This window comes from Diadema setosum, chromosome 22 (genome assembly GCF_964275005.1).
Source record: "Diadema setosum chromosome 22, eeDiaSeto1, whole genome shotgun sequence".
NCBI lineage: Eukaryota > Metazoa > Echinodermata > Echinoidea > Diadematoida > Diadematidae > Diadema > Diadema setosum.
In genome coordinates this window covers 17249149-17265257 of record NC_092706.1, presented here as the reverse complement: position 1 = coordinate 17265257, position 16109 = coordinate 17249149, and the positions used below count along the sequence as shown (strand labels likewise).

General features: G+C 39.7%; 1 protein-coding gene across 1 annotated transcript in view; it reads right to left on the bottom strand.

The window, feature by feature from the left end:
- Positions 1-15598, bottom strand: part of LOC140245168 (adhesion G-protein coupled receptor G2-like) — a 28782-nt gene extending 13184 nt beyond the window's left edge. Inside the window, exons 1-5 of the mRNA XM_072324767.1 lie at positions 15394-15598; positions 13507-13689; positions 10897-11088; positions 9757-9962; positions 3883-4053 (exon numbers count right to left, since the gene is read on the bottom strand). Of these exons, the coding sequence (XP_072180868.1) occupies positions 3883-4053; positions 9757-9962; positions 10897-11088; positions 13507-13689; positions 15394-15598 (957 nt within the window). The remainder of the gene's footprint in view (positions 1-3882; positions 4054-9756; positions 9963-10896; positions 11089-13506; positions 13690-15393) is intronic.
- Positions 15599-16109: the final 511 nt, after the last annotated feature.

Here is a 16109-nt window from a genome sequence, read left to right as displayed (position 1 = left end):
TGCGGACAAGGATTTGGGCGAGTTATGCATGTGTCTTACTTGCTGGATGCGTGCTGCTTATGTTCTTCTTGCGGTTATTCTGTGTGACCTGCGTGCCACGCGTGGGGGCTGACAACTCAGAAATTCATCTGAAGCAACAGAAATGACAGAATGTCATTATCTTGGCCGTGCTGACCGCATACGGGGACTGTGAAGTACCTGCGTGGGAGTTGCCTGCGAGGTGCTGCTCAAAACTTGGCTGCGTGTAAATCGGACTTGCGTGCGCAGCTCCGGGCAACTACGGGCGAGATAATTTTCCTGCGTGCTGGAAAAACCTTACTCGCAACAAGCCCGCGTAGCTTGCCCGGAAAGGTGTGACACGGCCTTTAGGCTGCCGAACTCATTTGGTGGGGACAAAAACCAACTGCCTTGTTTTTATGATGATTGTGGAGGAGCAGAAAGTTACCAAAATATGCCGTCAATGTCCTGCACATTTTGGTAAATTTACCAAAATGTGCAGTTACCAAAATGTGCCGTAACATAGATACGGCATATTTTGGTAACTGCACATTTTGGTAATTTACCATAATGTGCAATTTACCAAAATGTGCCGTAACATACACTGCAATCAAATCACATTTATCATTCTTATAAGCGAAAATAAAACCAGGGCGCTCTCCTGTTAGCAAACTGTCAAGGAGGATTATACCTTTTCTTCGCGACCATGCAGATTTACGTGCGCATTAGTATAAGTTATCAACAGTGATACAAAGGTACCAGCATTTCCGTCTTCGGTAATATTTGTCATGTACATCGTAATGGTATCATGTCTGCTATATTGTATACTTCTTGTTTCAGTATTAAATTACCATACGGTTACATTACTTACAATAGCTCTGTTTAGAAATGAAGAGCTCCATGTAGAAGTTTTTAAGCGGAAAGACTTTTAGTTTAGAGAAGGACAGAAACGTTCCGGGAAAATATTCCAGGATGTTTTGAAAGGAGAAACCTTTTCTCGTTTTCTGTGATGTGCACACAGATTAACCTTTGCCCTGTTTGGGAAAAGTGGATTTCCGTACTTCTCTAGGTGAATAGGGTAGTGAACATAATATTATTATGCACCCACACTGTATGGATGGATTTTGGAATAGGCCCTATAGAATATATTGTATTGCAGTCATATGAAAAACGTCACAAAAAATAAATCTCATATTGCCCGGGTTGCAACATAATGATTTGTGTCCGTCTTAGTGTTGGCGCTCCCTCTTTCATGCAAACAAAGTGTATCTGCAGATTGAGCCGTTTGAATTATGTGAACATGCTAGGTTTCTACAATATTTTAGTAAGGAACGTTCGATATAAACATCACAAACTTAAGTATATACAAAGAAAGACAGCTATATGTATTATTAAGTATCGAACATAATTATTTTGACCGTTCACAGAATCATCGTCATGGCACTGCTGACCTTTGCGAATGAAGAAAGGCGATCGTCGATGTCATTCTTTGGCGAGGTCGTCGATGCCGTCGCACCATTTTCTATTGTTGAATATAAGGTGAAATATGGTTTTCTTATTATTATTTTTTTGTGATTGACTCTTGTGAGGGAAATCAAAGGAAACTGTCAGCTTTTATGTCATGTTGTTACATACTCGTTGAATGTAAGTTCAATGCATTGGAAGATGTCGGCATGGTGCTATATCTAAGAAAGGATAGATTTTGTATCAGCACAAGGTAATGATATCATTTTGTTAAGTCACACTGCTTCTTGATTGATGCACTGACAATCGGGCTATGAAATTGACAGCAATGGGAACATCACTTCCTGAAAAGACTTACATTTCTAAGTTTAAAGAAGACAAAATTTGCGTCAAATCCCCATTTTTGTATGCTTTTTTTTTTCTCAATAAACAAAATATCATGTATTGTAAACAGAACTCGTTATTTCACTCGCGGTTTTCAAACATGAGAATTAGTAAAGGAGAGACCTGCCCGGTATGCCATGTCCACAACCATCTTCAACAAAAATGTTTATTACTTAGATCATTGACCATCACATGCCGTCATTGATCAGTGAATCGGTTAGACAGTTATTTCAGGAATTCTTGATCTTGATAAGAATGACGAGAACAAGATTATTAAGAAATGACATAGATGACAATTATATACGAAGACGATTTAGAAGAAACTCTTAATTTGATGCATATCTTTAAGTAGAAAGTTTATCTATTCAAAACCTGGCAAGAGTATCAACTAATCAAATACCTCACCTTTTGAAAAGAACAATCAAAAATTAAAATAGGGGTCAGCACAACCAAAAAAATATGGGTCAAATTAAACTGTTGCACATCGAGTTATACCAAGTAAAGGATATGTCACCAAGGAGACAAAAACTACTTTCATTAAATCATGGTCATAATTCATTCGGATTTGGTTCGAAGTACCGAATCCCTTTTACGTAATGTGACTCATTACATCACGCATGTTATGGGGAAACGAATTTATCGCTTTAATCATGTATTATAGGTTTCCCCTCCCCCCCCCCCCCGATTTCATCAGATTTATCACATTCGAATTAACGAGAAGGCATTCAAAATCATGCGATTTCATCAACGCTCTGCTCTCAAGGTTCATTTTAATTCTTTGATCTTTCAAATTCTGTTCATGTCATTTCCTATACATTCTATTTCATTCAATTGAGATGGAAATTCATTCAAGTTAACGACACAAAGTGGCATTCAATTTCGCGCCAGATGAATATACGTTCAATTTCGTCCCAAGTACCAATTTCAACTTCATTTATAGGAATACAACTTTGAACTTTAAGCATTCAAATTCAATGAACATAAACAAGCTCTGTTGTATGTGATCCATACCGCATTTATGCACTTCAAATTCCTATTTCCACTGTTAAAATTATTTGATTACGTAATTTCATCTTTATATTGAAGCATCTAATCAGTTACTACAGTAATTTCAGTCATATTTTACGTATTTCTCTTCTGCCCAATCTTTCTTCCTCGTTTTCCAAGTTTTGCTTTATTCATTACATAGAGTATGGATGTAATCCATTATGTACGTTTTGGACCCCAGCCCTTGGTCGATTTTTAACCTTCCTCATCTTTATCATACTTTGCTCGATCCAGGCGTAGATTTTTTAGGGAGTATATGTCGGCATTTATATACATTGATATATAAAATCTTGCTCGTTGTCAAATGGTTCAGCTACTACAGTTCTGCCCATACTCTTCATGATATTAAGTAATCTACCCTCGAGCAGCCGCCAAAGTCGTGCATAAGTGAATGTTATGCATGCATGTATGTGTATGAAAGTTGTTGCTTCAGATGACAGTTTGTCGAGGAATTAGAAAGTTCAGTGCAAGTCAAAGGTCCCATTTCAAAGTTCTAGTATGTTCAAACATATGTGTTAATTGCTACAAAGAGCATAAGCATTAACGAAAAACACTGCCCAAATGCTGTAAATGTTAAATGTCCCTTTTAGCGAATTTCAATTCCTAAACGTTCATCACGGCGGTGCTGATGCGAATTTGAATTTATTTCTCATGCAATCTTAACTTGGACTCTCTTTGTGCACGTTCGTTTGACAAAATTATGAAAGTGAATGCTGATGGAGTCAGATTAAATAAACTAGCTAGCCTTTGGAATGCTGATCTCGATGATCACTTAAATTCGTTTGAACTTGAAAGATCACGTCATTAAATCGAATGCAAATTTAATGAAATTCAGCGACAAGACCTATATTTACAAATTTGCATGGTTTAGATCATAGATTAGTTAAATACGATATCCAGATGCTTTGTTTTATTCTTATTCCTCCTGTGGCATATGGGTTCGAAGGGATTAAGAGGTTCTGGTTTAGAGAAAACAATAACCCTACACACCTTCACAGACATTTGGTATGGATAACCAGCGTCCGTCTTGGCATTCGGTAGTCGCCACGTTGCCAAATGGACATTGTAAGACCAGCAGTTCCTCGTGTTCATACACGTCTTTAGCAGGGATGACCCTAGTGAGTTGATGAAGGTCGGGAGTGGAGCACCCAGATGGGATTTCTGCATTGGAGAATATGGAATGTAAAGCCCTCTTCAAACACCATATACCGCGACAACGTCGTTTAAATGTCCGGAGAACATAATTCCAATGAAACCGCAGGAGATCTAAGAAGGGGTGCCGTTTTAACAGGCACACACCAAAAGCCTTACCCGGGTACGTTTCCACGAACGGGATGTGTCCACTCATGGAACTACATGTGTACCACGCCTACCGGCCAATGGGCCGCCTATAGACCAGTTCGTAATTCCACTTTGCACATGAGCAAAAATAAGGTCATTTGTACCAACAGGCAGTTTTGCACCAGTGTGTACATGAGCTAATTGCGAAGTGGCTTATTGTTCTACATTCTGCGCATACAATCACTGGTCTCAACAACATAGAGATCAGTGGTTACCAGTGGCGTACTGTGGGTCAAGACATTGGGGGGGGGGGGCACCTCATAGCAGCAACATCAGAATTGCATAACGTAACAATTAAATGCGAGCGAGCGGAGCGAGCGAGCTTGAAAATTTTGACATTTTACAGTCCCCAAACTGCCGTTTGTAGCTATATTTTTCTCGCTTTGGAAATTCAGGGGGGCGCACCGGGTGCAACTGCTGGCAATTACTGGCAGTAATATCAGGAGAATGGCATATAACGGTTGAATGCGAGCGAGCGAAGCGAGCGAGCTTGAAAATTTTGATATTTTATGTTCCCAAAACTGCCGTTTGTAGCTATATTTTTTCGCTTTGGAAATTAAGGGGAGGGGGCGCATCGGGCGCAACTGCTGGCAATTACCGACAGCAACATCTGGAGAATTGCATGGCGATTAAATGCGAGCGAGCGAAGCGAGCGAGCTTGAAAATTTTGACATTTTATGTTCCCAAAACTGCCGTTTGTAGCTATATTTTTTCGCTTTGGAAATTAAGGGGAGGGGGCGCATCGGGCGCAACTGCTGGCAATTACCGACAGCAACATCTGGAGAATTGCATGGCGATTAAATGCGAGCGAGCGAAGCGAGCGAGCTTGAAAATTTTGACATTTTACAGTCCCAAAACTGCCGTTTGTAGCTATATTTTTCCGCTTTGGAAATTAAGGGGGGGGGGCGACGCCCCCCTGGATCCGCCACTGGTAGTCAAGGGTGTCGGTTTATGTTCATGATTGGGGGAGGTATTACCAGCGAGGGGACGTCAAAGTGACCAAGCGGGGGAAAGATGTCCAAACTCTGCACTTTAGGGCATCCCCTAATCTTGTGTTTGTTTGTGTGTGTGTTTTATATACATGGAAAAGTTAGGAAATAGCCCAGGTCAAGTTTTATTATTGGCAATGCAAGACATTTTAATATAGACTAGTATGTAAAGCAACACTGCAAAATCAATGATCTAACTTTGATATAATGAAGCGTAAGGTACAAAGGTGTACATTCTACATCACATTGCGCAACAATGCAGCGACTCTTTTTGCCGTTGGGATGTTCTGAGTACACTGCGCACATACATGCTTATATTCAGAATGCCAACCAGGAATCACGCTGAATCACGGGGGCGCACCGGGCGCAACTGCTGGCAATTACTGACAGCAACATCAGGAGAATTGCATAACGATTAAATGCGAGCGAGCGAAGCGAGCAAGCTTGAAAATTTTGACATTTTATACAGTCCCCAAATATTTTTTCGCTTTGGAAATTAAGTGGAGGGGACGCGCCGGGCGCAACTGCTGGCAATTACTGACAGCAGCATCAGGAGAATTGCATAACGATTAAATGCGAGCGAGCTTGAAAATTTTGACATTTTACAGTCCAAAAACTGTCGTTTGTAGCTACATATATATTTTTTCGCTTTGGAGGGAGGGGGCGCCCGGTGCGCCCCCTGGATCCGCCAGTGGTAGGGTGTCGGTTTATGTTCATGATTGGGGGAGGTATGACCAGCGAGGGGGCGTCGAAGTGACCAAGCGGGAGAAGGATATCCAAAATCTGCCCTTTATATAGAGCATCCCCTAATTTGTTTGTGTTTGTGAGTGTTTGTGTTTCATATTGACCGATTCGGGTTCGTTGAGGGCAGCAGACATTTTATGGCACTGGGCGCAGCCATGAGCTCAAATTGCGGTGTCTCAGCCGACCCCCCCCCCCCCCCTGCTCTCCCCGTGCTCTCCCCACCCCCCCCCCCCCCCCCCGGGCAACGTGTTTATCGCGCACTTGTAACAAAGGTTCGCGCACTAAGCAAGCATTCGCGCACTCAATACGAGACGCCCATTGGCTGAAGCAACCATGCATCAGTTTTTCATTCTGCGCGCGTGCTAATGTAGGGAGAGGGGTGGGGAGTGGGAAGGGGGGGGGGGTCGGCTGAGACACCGCGTAAAAGGAAATAGCCAAGGTCAAGTCTTATTATTGGCAATGCAAGGCATTTTAATATAGACTAGTATGTAAAGCAACACTGCAAAATCAATGATCAATCTTTGATAGCAAATGTGTACAACCTATCAAACATCACCTTGCGCAACATTGCAGCGACTCTTTTTGCCATTCCGATGTTCTGAGTACACTGCGCACATCCTGCTTGTATTCAAAATGCCAACCAGGAATCACACTGAATCACAATCTTTTGTCTTCTCCGGGCTTTTTGAACAATGTTTCACTATAATACCTCTTTAATTACATGGTTAAAAGAAATCTTAGAAAAATATCTTTTTTCTTGATCATCCTTTCATGTCGATTTCAAAAGCAGTTTACTAACCGTTGAATTACCATTTTGGTAGGGTTTTTTTTTCTTTCTTTCTTTTTTCTTTTTTTTTAACCAGCGGATGGGGGGGGCACGTGCCCCCCCCCCCCCATGCCCCCCGTAGTTACGCCACTGAGTGGTTACAATCCATATACACGATAGGCGCATGGCGTGTCTATCATTCTTTGTCCGCAATGTTGCGCGTGCGGGTTGAGTGTGTCAAAAGAATGTTACCGCAGTTGCATTGATAGAAGGGTTGTCAGGGTAGTGTCGCGGTAATGTCAGGGTAATGGTAGGGTAGAATTAGGCAAAAGTTAACATGCGAGCAACATTGCGCGGGGACCGTTTAACAGGCAGGATTTCAAAAAAAAAAAAAATACCCTGACATGCCTGATGTTACCCGGACGTTGCCGCGGTAACTCTAGTTTGAAAGGCTTTTGTGTGACATCTGTAGTCCTCTCGTTGGTATTCAAGAATCAGAACGTGGGTGCTTTTCTTGTGAATTGATGAATAATCATTGTACGATGACTCATGTGACTTAGTCTTCCTTCATTCGTAATTATGTGTAATTAAGGTAAAGTCTTTAATGATGTATAATGCGGTAACGCAAACACCCCTGATATATTATGGTATTGTCGAAGTACAAGCCTATAAAAGTAACTGTACATTATACCAGTGCATACCCTTGATGTGTCTAAACTTGCATCACGTTAACCCTGATCACTCACTCATCTTATCAATTTCAAGTTATGCGAATTATTATATTGGTCTTTCTCATTATACCAGGCTCAATGTTCAAATAAAACGATATGAAAGGCTCAAATAAGACCAAGGAGGTTTAAGACGGCCAGTCGAGTAATTTTCATTTTCATTTCATCATTTTTTGCGCAATTTCTATTCGCGCATCCCCGTGTCTTTACCATCATATACCACCTATCTTTTATAAGTAGGGATGGCGAAAAGTATTTACCATCACAAAGACATATTTTCGTTAGAAAGTGGCCGATGATTATGCAATGAGACATGAGTCAATCGTCTTCCTATCTGCGCAGCAGATCCAGTTTGCCACATGCTTCAAATACTTTCGAGTGGCGGCATCGAACGTGACTTCAAAGGAAATACGACAGTTGTGACTCCATTCTCTTGAACCTCCTTGATAAGACTAAATGAAATGAGATGAAGGTTAGAGCCTCCTAGCTCCATTCATATTACTCACAGGCATAATTATCTGACAATTTGCATGTTTTCACACGATTCGAAACCTGTAATTCCAACAACTCATGCTGTATTCAATCTCTAAAACATTGTAAATACCATACGTTCCCCAAAATAAAACAAAAAATAACAAACAGCTGTCCAAAGATCATGAAATTGTGCTGTCAGTCGGATGTGATCTACGTCCGAATCGCGGGGCCATTCAACATTTTTGCACTCAACGGAAAAACGTCAGCGTCATCGTCAATATATACTATAATGTAGAAAAGGAAATTCAGACTTCTACCAACCTTTAGCAATCTCATATTGTACGATCTCCTCAACTGATGAGAGTTATCTGCATCATCTAACGTTGTTACCATGTACGTACTTTCTGTTACAACTGACATGACTGAGTATACAAAATGGTTGAATGATTACATGTTTTTTCCGTGATTTACTTACGCTTACGAGTTTCATTGCATTATGCAGTTTGTTTGTTTGTTTGGTTGTTTTTTTTTAGGGGGTTGTATTAGATTCATTTCGTAAAAATCCCCAAAACAAGAGTGATCAACAGATGTCAAAAGTGCATAGAACTGCACTTAAGTTTGATGCCATCTGTGTCCAAATCGTGGTTGCCGAGAAACGCATTGCACTTAACAGGCTCAGCACAGAAATGGCAGCATAATAGTCAGTATAATAGTCCTGTTACCATATACAATAGGCCTACTTTCTGACACAGAAATGGTTTGATGATCGCATGCACTTTTACCATGCTTTGCTTGTCAGCTTTATGAAGACAATTTCCCACATTTCTGTGATTTATTAATTTCTTCAATTATAGTAATAAGTTTTCCCACTTTACAACGTAGTATGAATAATACTACGTTGTAAGCCTAGCTTAATTGTCCTTTGAAGCCCTTTGTTTTCAGCTTTTTCAGATCTTTATGACATCCCCCTGTTTGAAAGCTGTGTCAACTTACCAAACCATATTTGCTATATGCAGGCTAATCCTCGCTTGGTGTTTTCTAGTACCTTGTAGAAATGATAAGATTTAAACCAAAAACAAACAAACAAACAAAATGGTCTGGTAACTGTTACATTATGGACATTCTCCACCACAGAACATTAAATATAAAGAGGTCCAACCTAATGAAAATATTATATACGACCCTTTCTTCTGATTGCTTATTTGCGTGGAAACGCGATTATCAACAAGGTATAATTCAAACATTCCAAGTTTAAACTTCACTAGAGCGTATTGAGCCAACGAACGCCCAACGAATTCGAAAATGGGAAGAAACGTTCGCATCCGTTGCTAGTACGAGAATAGTTCGTAACGTGTTTGACGTTCTTTGTATTAACTAGCTATTGTAGTGATTCGCAGAGAAAAGCTGGAGCAAATATTGTATTGCCGACATATTCAAAATTAAATAAAATACGTCAAGCACGTTACGAACTATTCTAGTATTAGCAATGGTGCGAACATGTTATTTGTTATAAACATGAATAATTATTATTAGATACTATAGATATCTTCAAATTTTCCAATTAATTGGACATTCGTTGGCTCGATACGCTCGAGTGTGACTGGGCATTTCGCCGCCTTCACTAGCCCTCGGGAGTCACAATGATTTTTATTCCACAATGCTTTCTTCAATCGACTTCGTGCCATGTAAATTTGGTTTGACCACAAACTTGGGCATAACTTCTTTCTTGGTTTTTTTTTTTATATTGCGAAAAGCTATTCGGAATGACATAGTTGGAGTTTGCGTTTCTATGTTTAGCAACAATCAAAGTGTTCGTACCTACGCAATCTGGCACCGGTGAAGACCACCTTCCATTCCTGCACAACGAATACCTGTGCCCACGAATTGTGTAACCAGTCTCACAACTGTAGTAGACTGCCCTGTTGGGTTGAAAGGAAGTTTGTTGAGGCGTCTGAAGGATATGTCCGTCAGTCAATCGCCGATTCACGCAGTTTCCGGGAGGAATTTGAACTACGCTGTTAACAAGTGCTGTCATGAAATGGGGAAAAAAGAAATGACGCTGCTGTAATTCAAAGATATCATAACCGTGTATGAACAGATATGTCAATTACAAATAAATAAATAGTTGTTTAGCTTCATAATTTAATATCAAGAAGAAAATGATATTTAGTTTCTTCCTCTCTTTTTTTGTTACTTTGAAGTCATAGTGCAATCACTACGGTGAATAAGACAACACACCGTTATTCATCTTGTGTACACGTGTAGATGAATAGAGAGGTATAGGCTCTATTTCTGGCATGCTTTTTAAGAAACTACTCGAAAAGTTATTTGTAACTGAAGTTTTTTGTCGATTGATCATCAGGCTGATCACAGTTCAGGGTAATATAGGTCAGGGTGTTAGTGAAAAATGATACAAGAACAATAATTATCCCACACAAAGACGATTAACGGAGATATGAATTGACTTGTTAAAACCTCATTCAGAATTAATGTGTTGTTAATTGACAGAAGTCGGTATATCTCTAGATGTATTTCGCAGTGGATTAAACAATTCTTCAAATAAAAGTGAACATTACAAGACGGACTACTTAAATCTAAATTGACGAAAAGGATTTTCTGATGAAATAGTCCAATGCTTCGTGTCCTGATACATTTTTGTGTCTTTCGTTCATGAAACGCCAGTCATTTCTCGGTTTGTTTGTTGGCTTATTTGTTTGTTGTTGTTTTCTTATGTGAACCATTTTTTTGTATTCTTCATCTGAAATAATTGCGAGTTTCCTCAGGTTATAAAGTAGCGGTAAAATGTAACCCTCTTTCAAATAAATGTTCAATAAGTAACAAGTACGCTCCCAGTCACCTAATATCCTATGCCATACACGAAGCTATCCATTCTTCACCCTGTATCCATAAACCTGGTACACCGTAAAACTAAGCGTGATTGAACAAATAAAACTTCACAAACCATAACACTCGGCGGGGTCTGGCACCCATTGTCCATCCGTGCAGACAGACTCTGGTTCTCCCAACATGCCCAGACCACTCCCTCTGCATGAATAGGTTACTCTTTCGCCGTGGTCATAATCACCGGCCATGGACGGCGTTACTATCACTGTGCTTGCGACATCGGGAGCCGAGCATCTCCGTGGTGTAGTATCTGAGAAACAATGCTACCACTTTGTTAATGTTGCTGTGGTGAATATATTCTCACGACAGCATATTAGTATGACACATTATGACAAAATATGTTAGGATGTTTGAGACATGCCTTCAATATCCCATTATCTCTCCTTCTGTTTGCGATTTTCCAACTATATCGGTTTCCGAGACTACATGCTTCCCTAGATACCATGACAGAATAACGTATACATTATGAGCTATCAAAAGTGAAAAGAGAAACTCACTCCAGTGCTCATGTTGTTTATTAAAATGGCTGTCAAGAAAGCAGTATTAATTTTCCTATGCACGGAAACGATAATTATACCGGTATCTCAAATTTCAATCGAGAAAAGAGAGAATGTAGTGGGTTTACAGCTTGTTCCTCTTGATCAAGTCTGCCCTTGTATATATATATAAATATAATATACAAATATTCATAAACATGGAAATATCCTGAACTCTTCTGACTTAAGCATGACACGTTTGGAAATTTAGGACTGTCACACAACATACAAAGAGAAAAAGAAAAGAAAAAACAATTCAATTACGAATCTAATTTTGTCACAAACTCAAATGAATTCTCCAACTTCTTCGCTCTTCAAAGACCTTTCAGAGAGGGGAAAAAAGGCAAACTATGGCCCGAATTCACGAAGGTGGTACAAATGAAACCATGGTTTAAACCATGGACAAAAACCATGGAGCGCCAAGTGTCGCACGGAATATTTCGTTACGAAATTGGTCATTTCGTCGACAAAATGTTGTCATTTCGTTACAAAATAATCATTTCATCGACGAAATGACTGATTTCGTAACGAAATAGGCCATGCGACACTTGGCGCTCCATGGTTTTTGTCCATGGTTTAAACCATGGTTTCATTATGTACCACCTTCGTGAATTCGGGCCATAAGGTATAGGCGTTTATGACAAGGGTCCAGTTGGTAAAAACAGTCTTTTTTATTTTCCTTATATAGTACACCATTAATTCAATCAGGAGTCATTTCCTTCATACATTTATCTTGAAAATGTAGCAACTATTTGAAACGCTATACTTTGTTCACATAATTATCAAGAATGGTGAATGGAAGATATTCATTGTTCCAGACATTTAAATCTTGAATCTCTTTCTAGAAGTGTCCCCGTCTTCTTCTCTGGTCTTACAATATATTAAAAGGAAAAATATTAGGTTCATTTTGTTCATGCATGTGTATAGACCTTACTAATTCTCATTTTATTACCTCAAGTACTAATCCCCATATCTCTTCCTCCTAATGTCCACTTGGTTATTTTCTTTCGCCCTGATTTAATCGCAATACAGAAAATTTTGAGAGTGTCTCTAGATCAAATGGCACAATGAACCTACAAAAAAACACAAAACAGTGTGGATTCCGTGCATATTCAGTTTCTTCGATTTCTGGTTCATGGTAAATTTGCAATGCTTAATGTGCTAGGCACTTTTGGATCTTTCTTCAGAACCATGTCATGATTTTAGTTGCTGTGGAGTGCCTTTATTGCATTACGAAACAAAACTAAAATGTATTGTACGTAACTGAAAATCTATATCCAGTTTGTAGGCCAGCATACTCTATGCAGTAAAGGAAAAACTATCAACGTTACGAAAAGGTGCAATTGATTGGTGACATTGTTTCTTTAGACTGAAGATGTACAGAAAGCTTAGTGCAACCGACAAAATATCACACTGGTTGGTGCCCATTGCAACATTGGAGGTTTCCTTCTGAAAGGACTGGTTAGAATTTCAGGGCATTGTTATGAGGTGTGTGCTAGTTTCTTCTTTTTTTTTCTTTTTTTTTCAGAGTGAAGTGTAAGATGGTTTGTGTTAACATGTTCTATATACCGTATGCCCCGCCCCCCCCCCCCAAAAAAAAAGAATAAAAAATGATACAACGGGACCCTCCGCAATGATAACTTTAAAAATGGCGAATCAGTCCAAATACAATTTCAGGGTAAGAAACTATAACTTATTACCTACATCTTACAGAAAACCCCATCCGATTTGTTTTAGTGGTCAAAGAGAAACGAGGAGTTTTGTAGAGCATGTCAGGAATCCCTTCCCTCCAAGTTCTGTCCATTTTGTTCACACATTATACAGTTCCAAGAGCATCCAAGTGCTAAACTTGGAAGAATTAGACCCATGACATGCTTTACAACTATCCACATTTCTCTGTAACCACTTAACCAAATTGAATGGGGGTTTCTGCAAAATATAGCTAAGATGTTATATTCTAAGACCATGAAGTAGCATTTTAGACAGTTTAATCACAATGGAAGTTATCATTGCGATAATCATATATTTATTTTTATTTCATTATTTATTTATTTTTTTTTTGGGGGGGGGGACACTGTATATTATATAGAGAGAGATAATAGATTTGGTGGGTGTAAGACTGTGTTCAATACCTTGGCAAAGCATTTGATTTTGGCTCCATGTTCCGTTCGGGCGACAGTAAGCAATGGGTGAGCCAACTGGAGTAAACCTTTCGTGACAAGTGAATTCGATGCTTTCAAACACGTCGTACACGTCTTTGGGACTAACGATTCTGCCGTTGATTGGGATGGTGGGCAACATACATTCCGAAGAGGCTAGTTTGTGCGAAAATAAATTCAGCGACAATGACAAGTTCAGGCAATTGTTGTAATGGCGTGCGTTGCACATGAATTAATTGCGTATTGGAGTTTTGCTCTCAAGCAAACGGCACAAAAAGACATTTTCAGCTGCAGTTGATGTTGTTGTTTTTTATTTTGGCAGTTGGAGGATAGAGCATAAGTATGTTTCCTTGAAAGGCATCTGAAATAATCAGTGTCTACGCAAAATACGAATAATATAATATATTCAAGGCTAAATTACGTCATCTTAATTGGCATTCATACTATACTTTCCACCAAAGAATTTAAAATACATAGGCATACATGATTGTATATCATGGAAAAGAAGTTAAAGGGATGGGGTTTCAGGTTTCCAACGTTGTTTTTTAATGGTGATTTTTTTTTTGAGATAGCGAGAAACCTCTTATGAAATATGAAAAAGCATATGATTCTAAGAGGAATTCAATGTTTGATGAAAATTGGTTTTGAAATGGCTGAGATATCTAAAACAAAGCGATCCCAATAAAAGGTGGGACACACCTTTTATTAGAATTGCTTTGTTTTACTTTTTCTGGATGTCTCAGCCATTTCAAAACCGATTTTTCGTCAAATAAACTCTGAATTCCTCTAGAATGGTATGCAGTGGAACATTTCATAAAGTTGTTTCTACGTATTTCACACACAAAAAAAAAAATAAGTTAAAAGCTGATTTCTCACTTCAAGCAATACTATACCATTCCTTTAAAAAAAAGGAAGTTGCCTACGTTCTGCACCTCTTAATTTTTATTTCATCTTGACAAACAATCCTAAACTCACATAACTCTTCAGATTACAAGTATGACTCATACTAGCAATAGCTGTGATAGGCCTACAAGTTGTCATAATGATAACATTCTTCACTCTCCCATGGCGTTCCTCCTCGGGTGTGTACTTATTACCTTGCGGTCAGACTGAGATGTGAAGATATCATTCATATTCTCTATATACCACACGTAAGGATCCATGCTGAATTGGTAAGTACGTTCTTTGGCATGCTGCAAGCTGTTTTACCCGTGATATCACTCATAAACAGATAACCGTGTGTTCGGATCATGCCTTACAGCAGGGGCGGCGCAGCCGTGGGGGCCGTGGGGGCCGTGGGCCCACACTTTTTGTGCACCATACAAAGGAATACGTAAGGTGTCATCACTTTGGGCCCCCACACTTTTTTCAACCCGGAAGTACGGAAGAGGCACTGCAATGGGAGGGGAGAGAATGAGCTGAGGACCTTTTTTTTTTTTTTGCTTGTTAGCTGAAGAAACCCGGAAGTGGACGGGGGGAGATGAGCTGAGGACCTTTTTTTTTTTTTTTGCTTGTTACCTCATGAAACCCGGAAGTGGGCCCCCACACTTATGAAAACAGTGCGCCGGCCCTGTACAGTTAACCCTGGACAAGGTGCTTAATGCATGCATGTCACTCTTGACAAAGGTGAGTATAATACTCGGCAATGTGGGGTGACAAAATGAATATGGCTGAAGGGAGAATACAAGAAGACACGGACGTTGAAATTTGAATTCATCTAGAGCAACAAGAGATGGAGATATTAATACACATCTTAAACTGAAGGCCATACTATAACAAGTCTTTCTACAAAACACATAATACAGTAGTAAACAGCTGTTATTACTTTGGGGCAAGGTAGACTGATGCGTAACAACTTACCCAGACAGACCACGGTACTTGGCGACCACCCGTTGTTCGTGCATGATATCTCATTCATGGATCCCGCCGAGAAACCGTCGCACCTCACCTGAGCAATGCTCCCGGGTCTTACCACTGAGCTGTTATTGCTTGTTTGGATTATTGCGTTTCCTCTGTAGCTGCCATTAACAGGGTAGACTACAATGTCAAGCAGGTTGCACCCCATTCCACCTAGAGAATCGACTATCGAAAAAAAATGTGTATTATTCCACAATACCCGTTTGCGTTCAAACAGAAGTTGATTGACAAGCGCACAGTTATTGATTACTATTACATTACATTTATTATGGTCTTACTGTATGGCTTGAGGGGATAGACTTATTAATTCAAGATCACGTGAAACTCTTTTACTGTGCAGCAAGTGTGCACCGAATTGAAAACAAAGTAGATCATTACATATTATGTTTACCAAATCGCATTAGTTCAGACAAGGTGTTGAAGTGTACGTTATTAGTGTTTTTGTGACTTGACTCTGTATTATGTTGTATATGTGCAATTCTGTTGTACTATTATGTGCAGTAGTAGGCAAACCTTACGCCCGAGTGCTACAACGTATCTTAGATTTTCATCAAGCTCTGCATGTGGCAATTCATGCTTGATGACTGCTAAAATCCACACTTGAAAGTTTTCGCATTCGTCATCGTGTCTTCTGCGTTGCAGCTGTAGCGAAGCGGCCT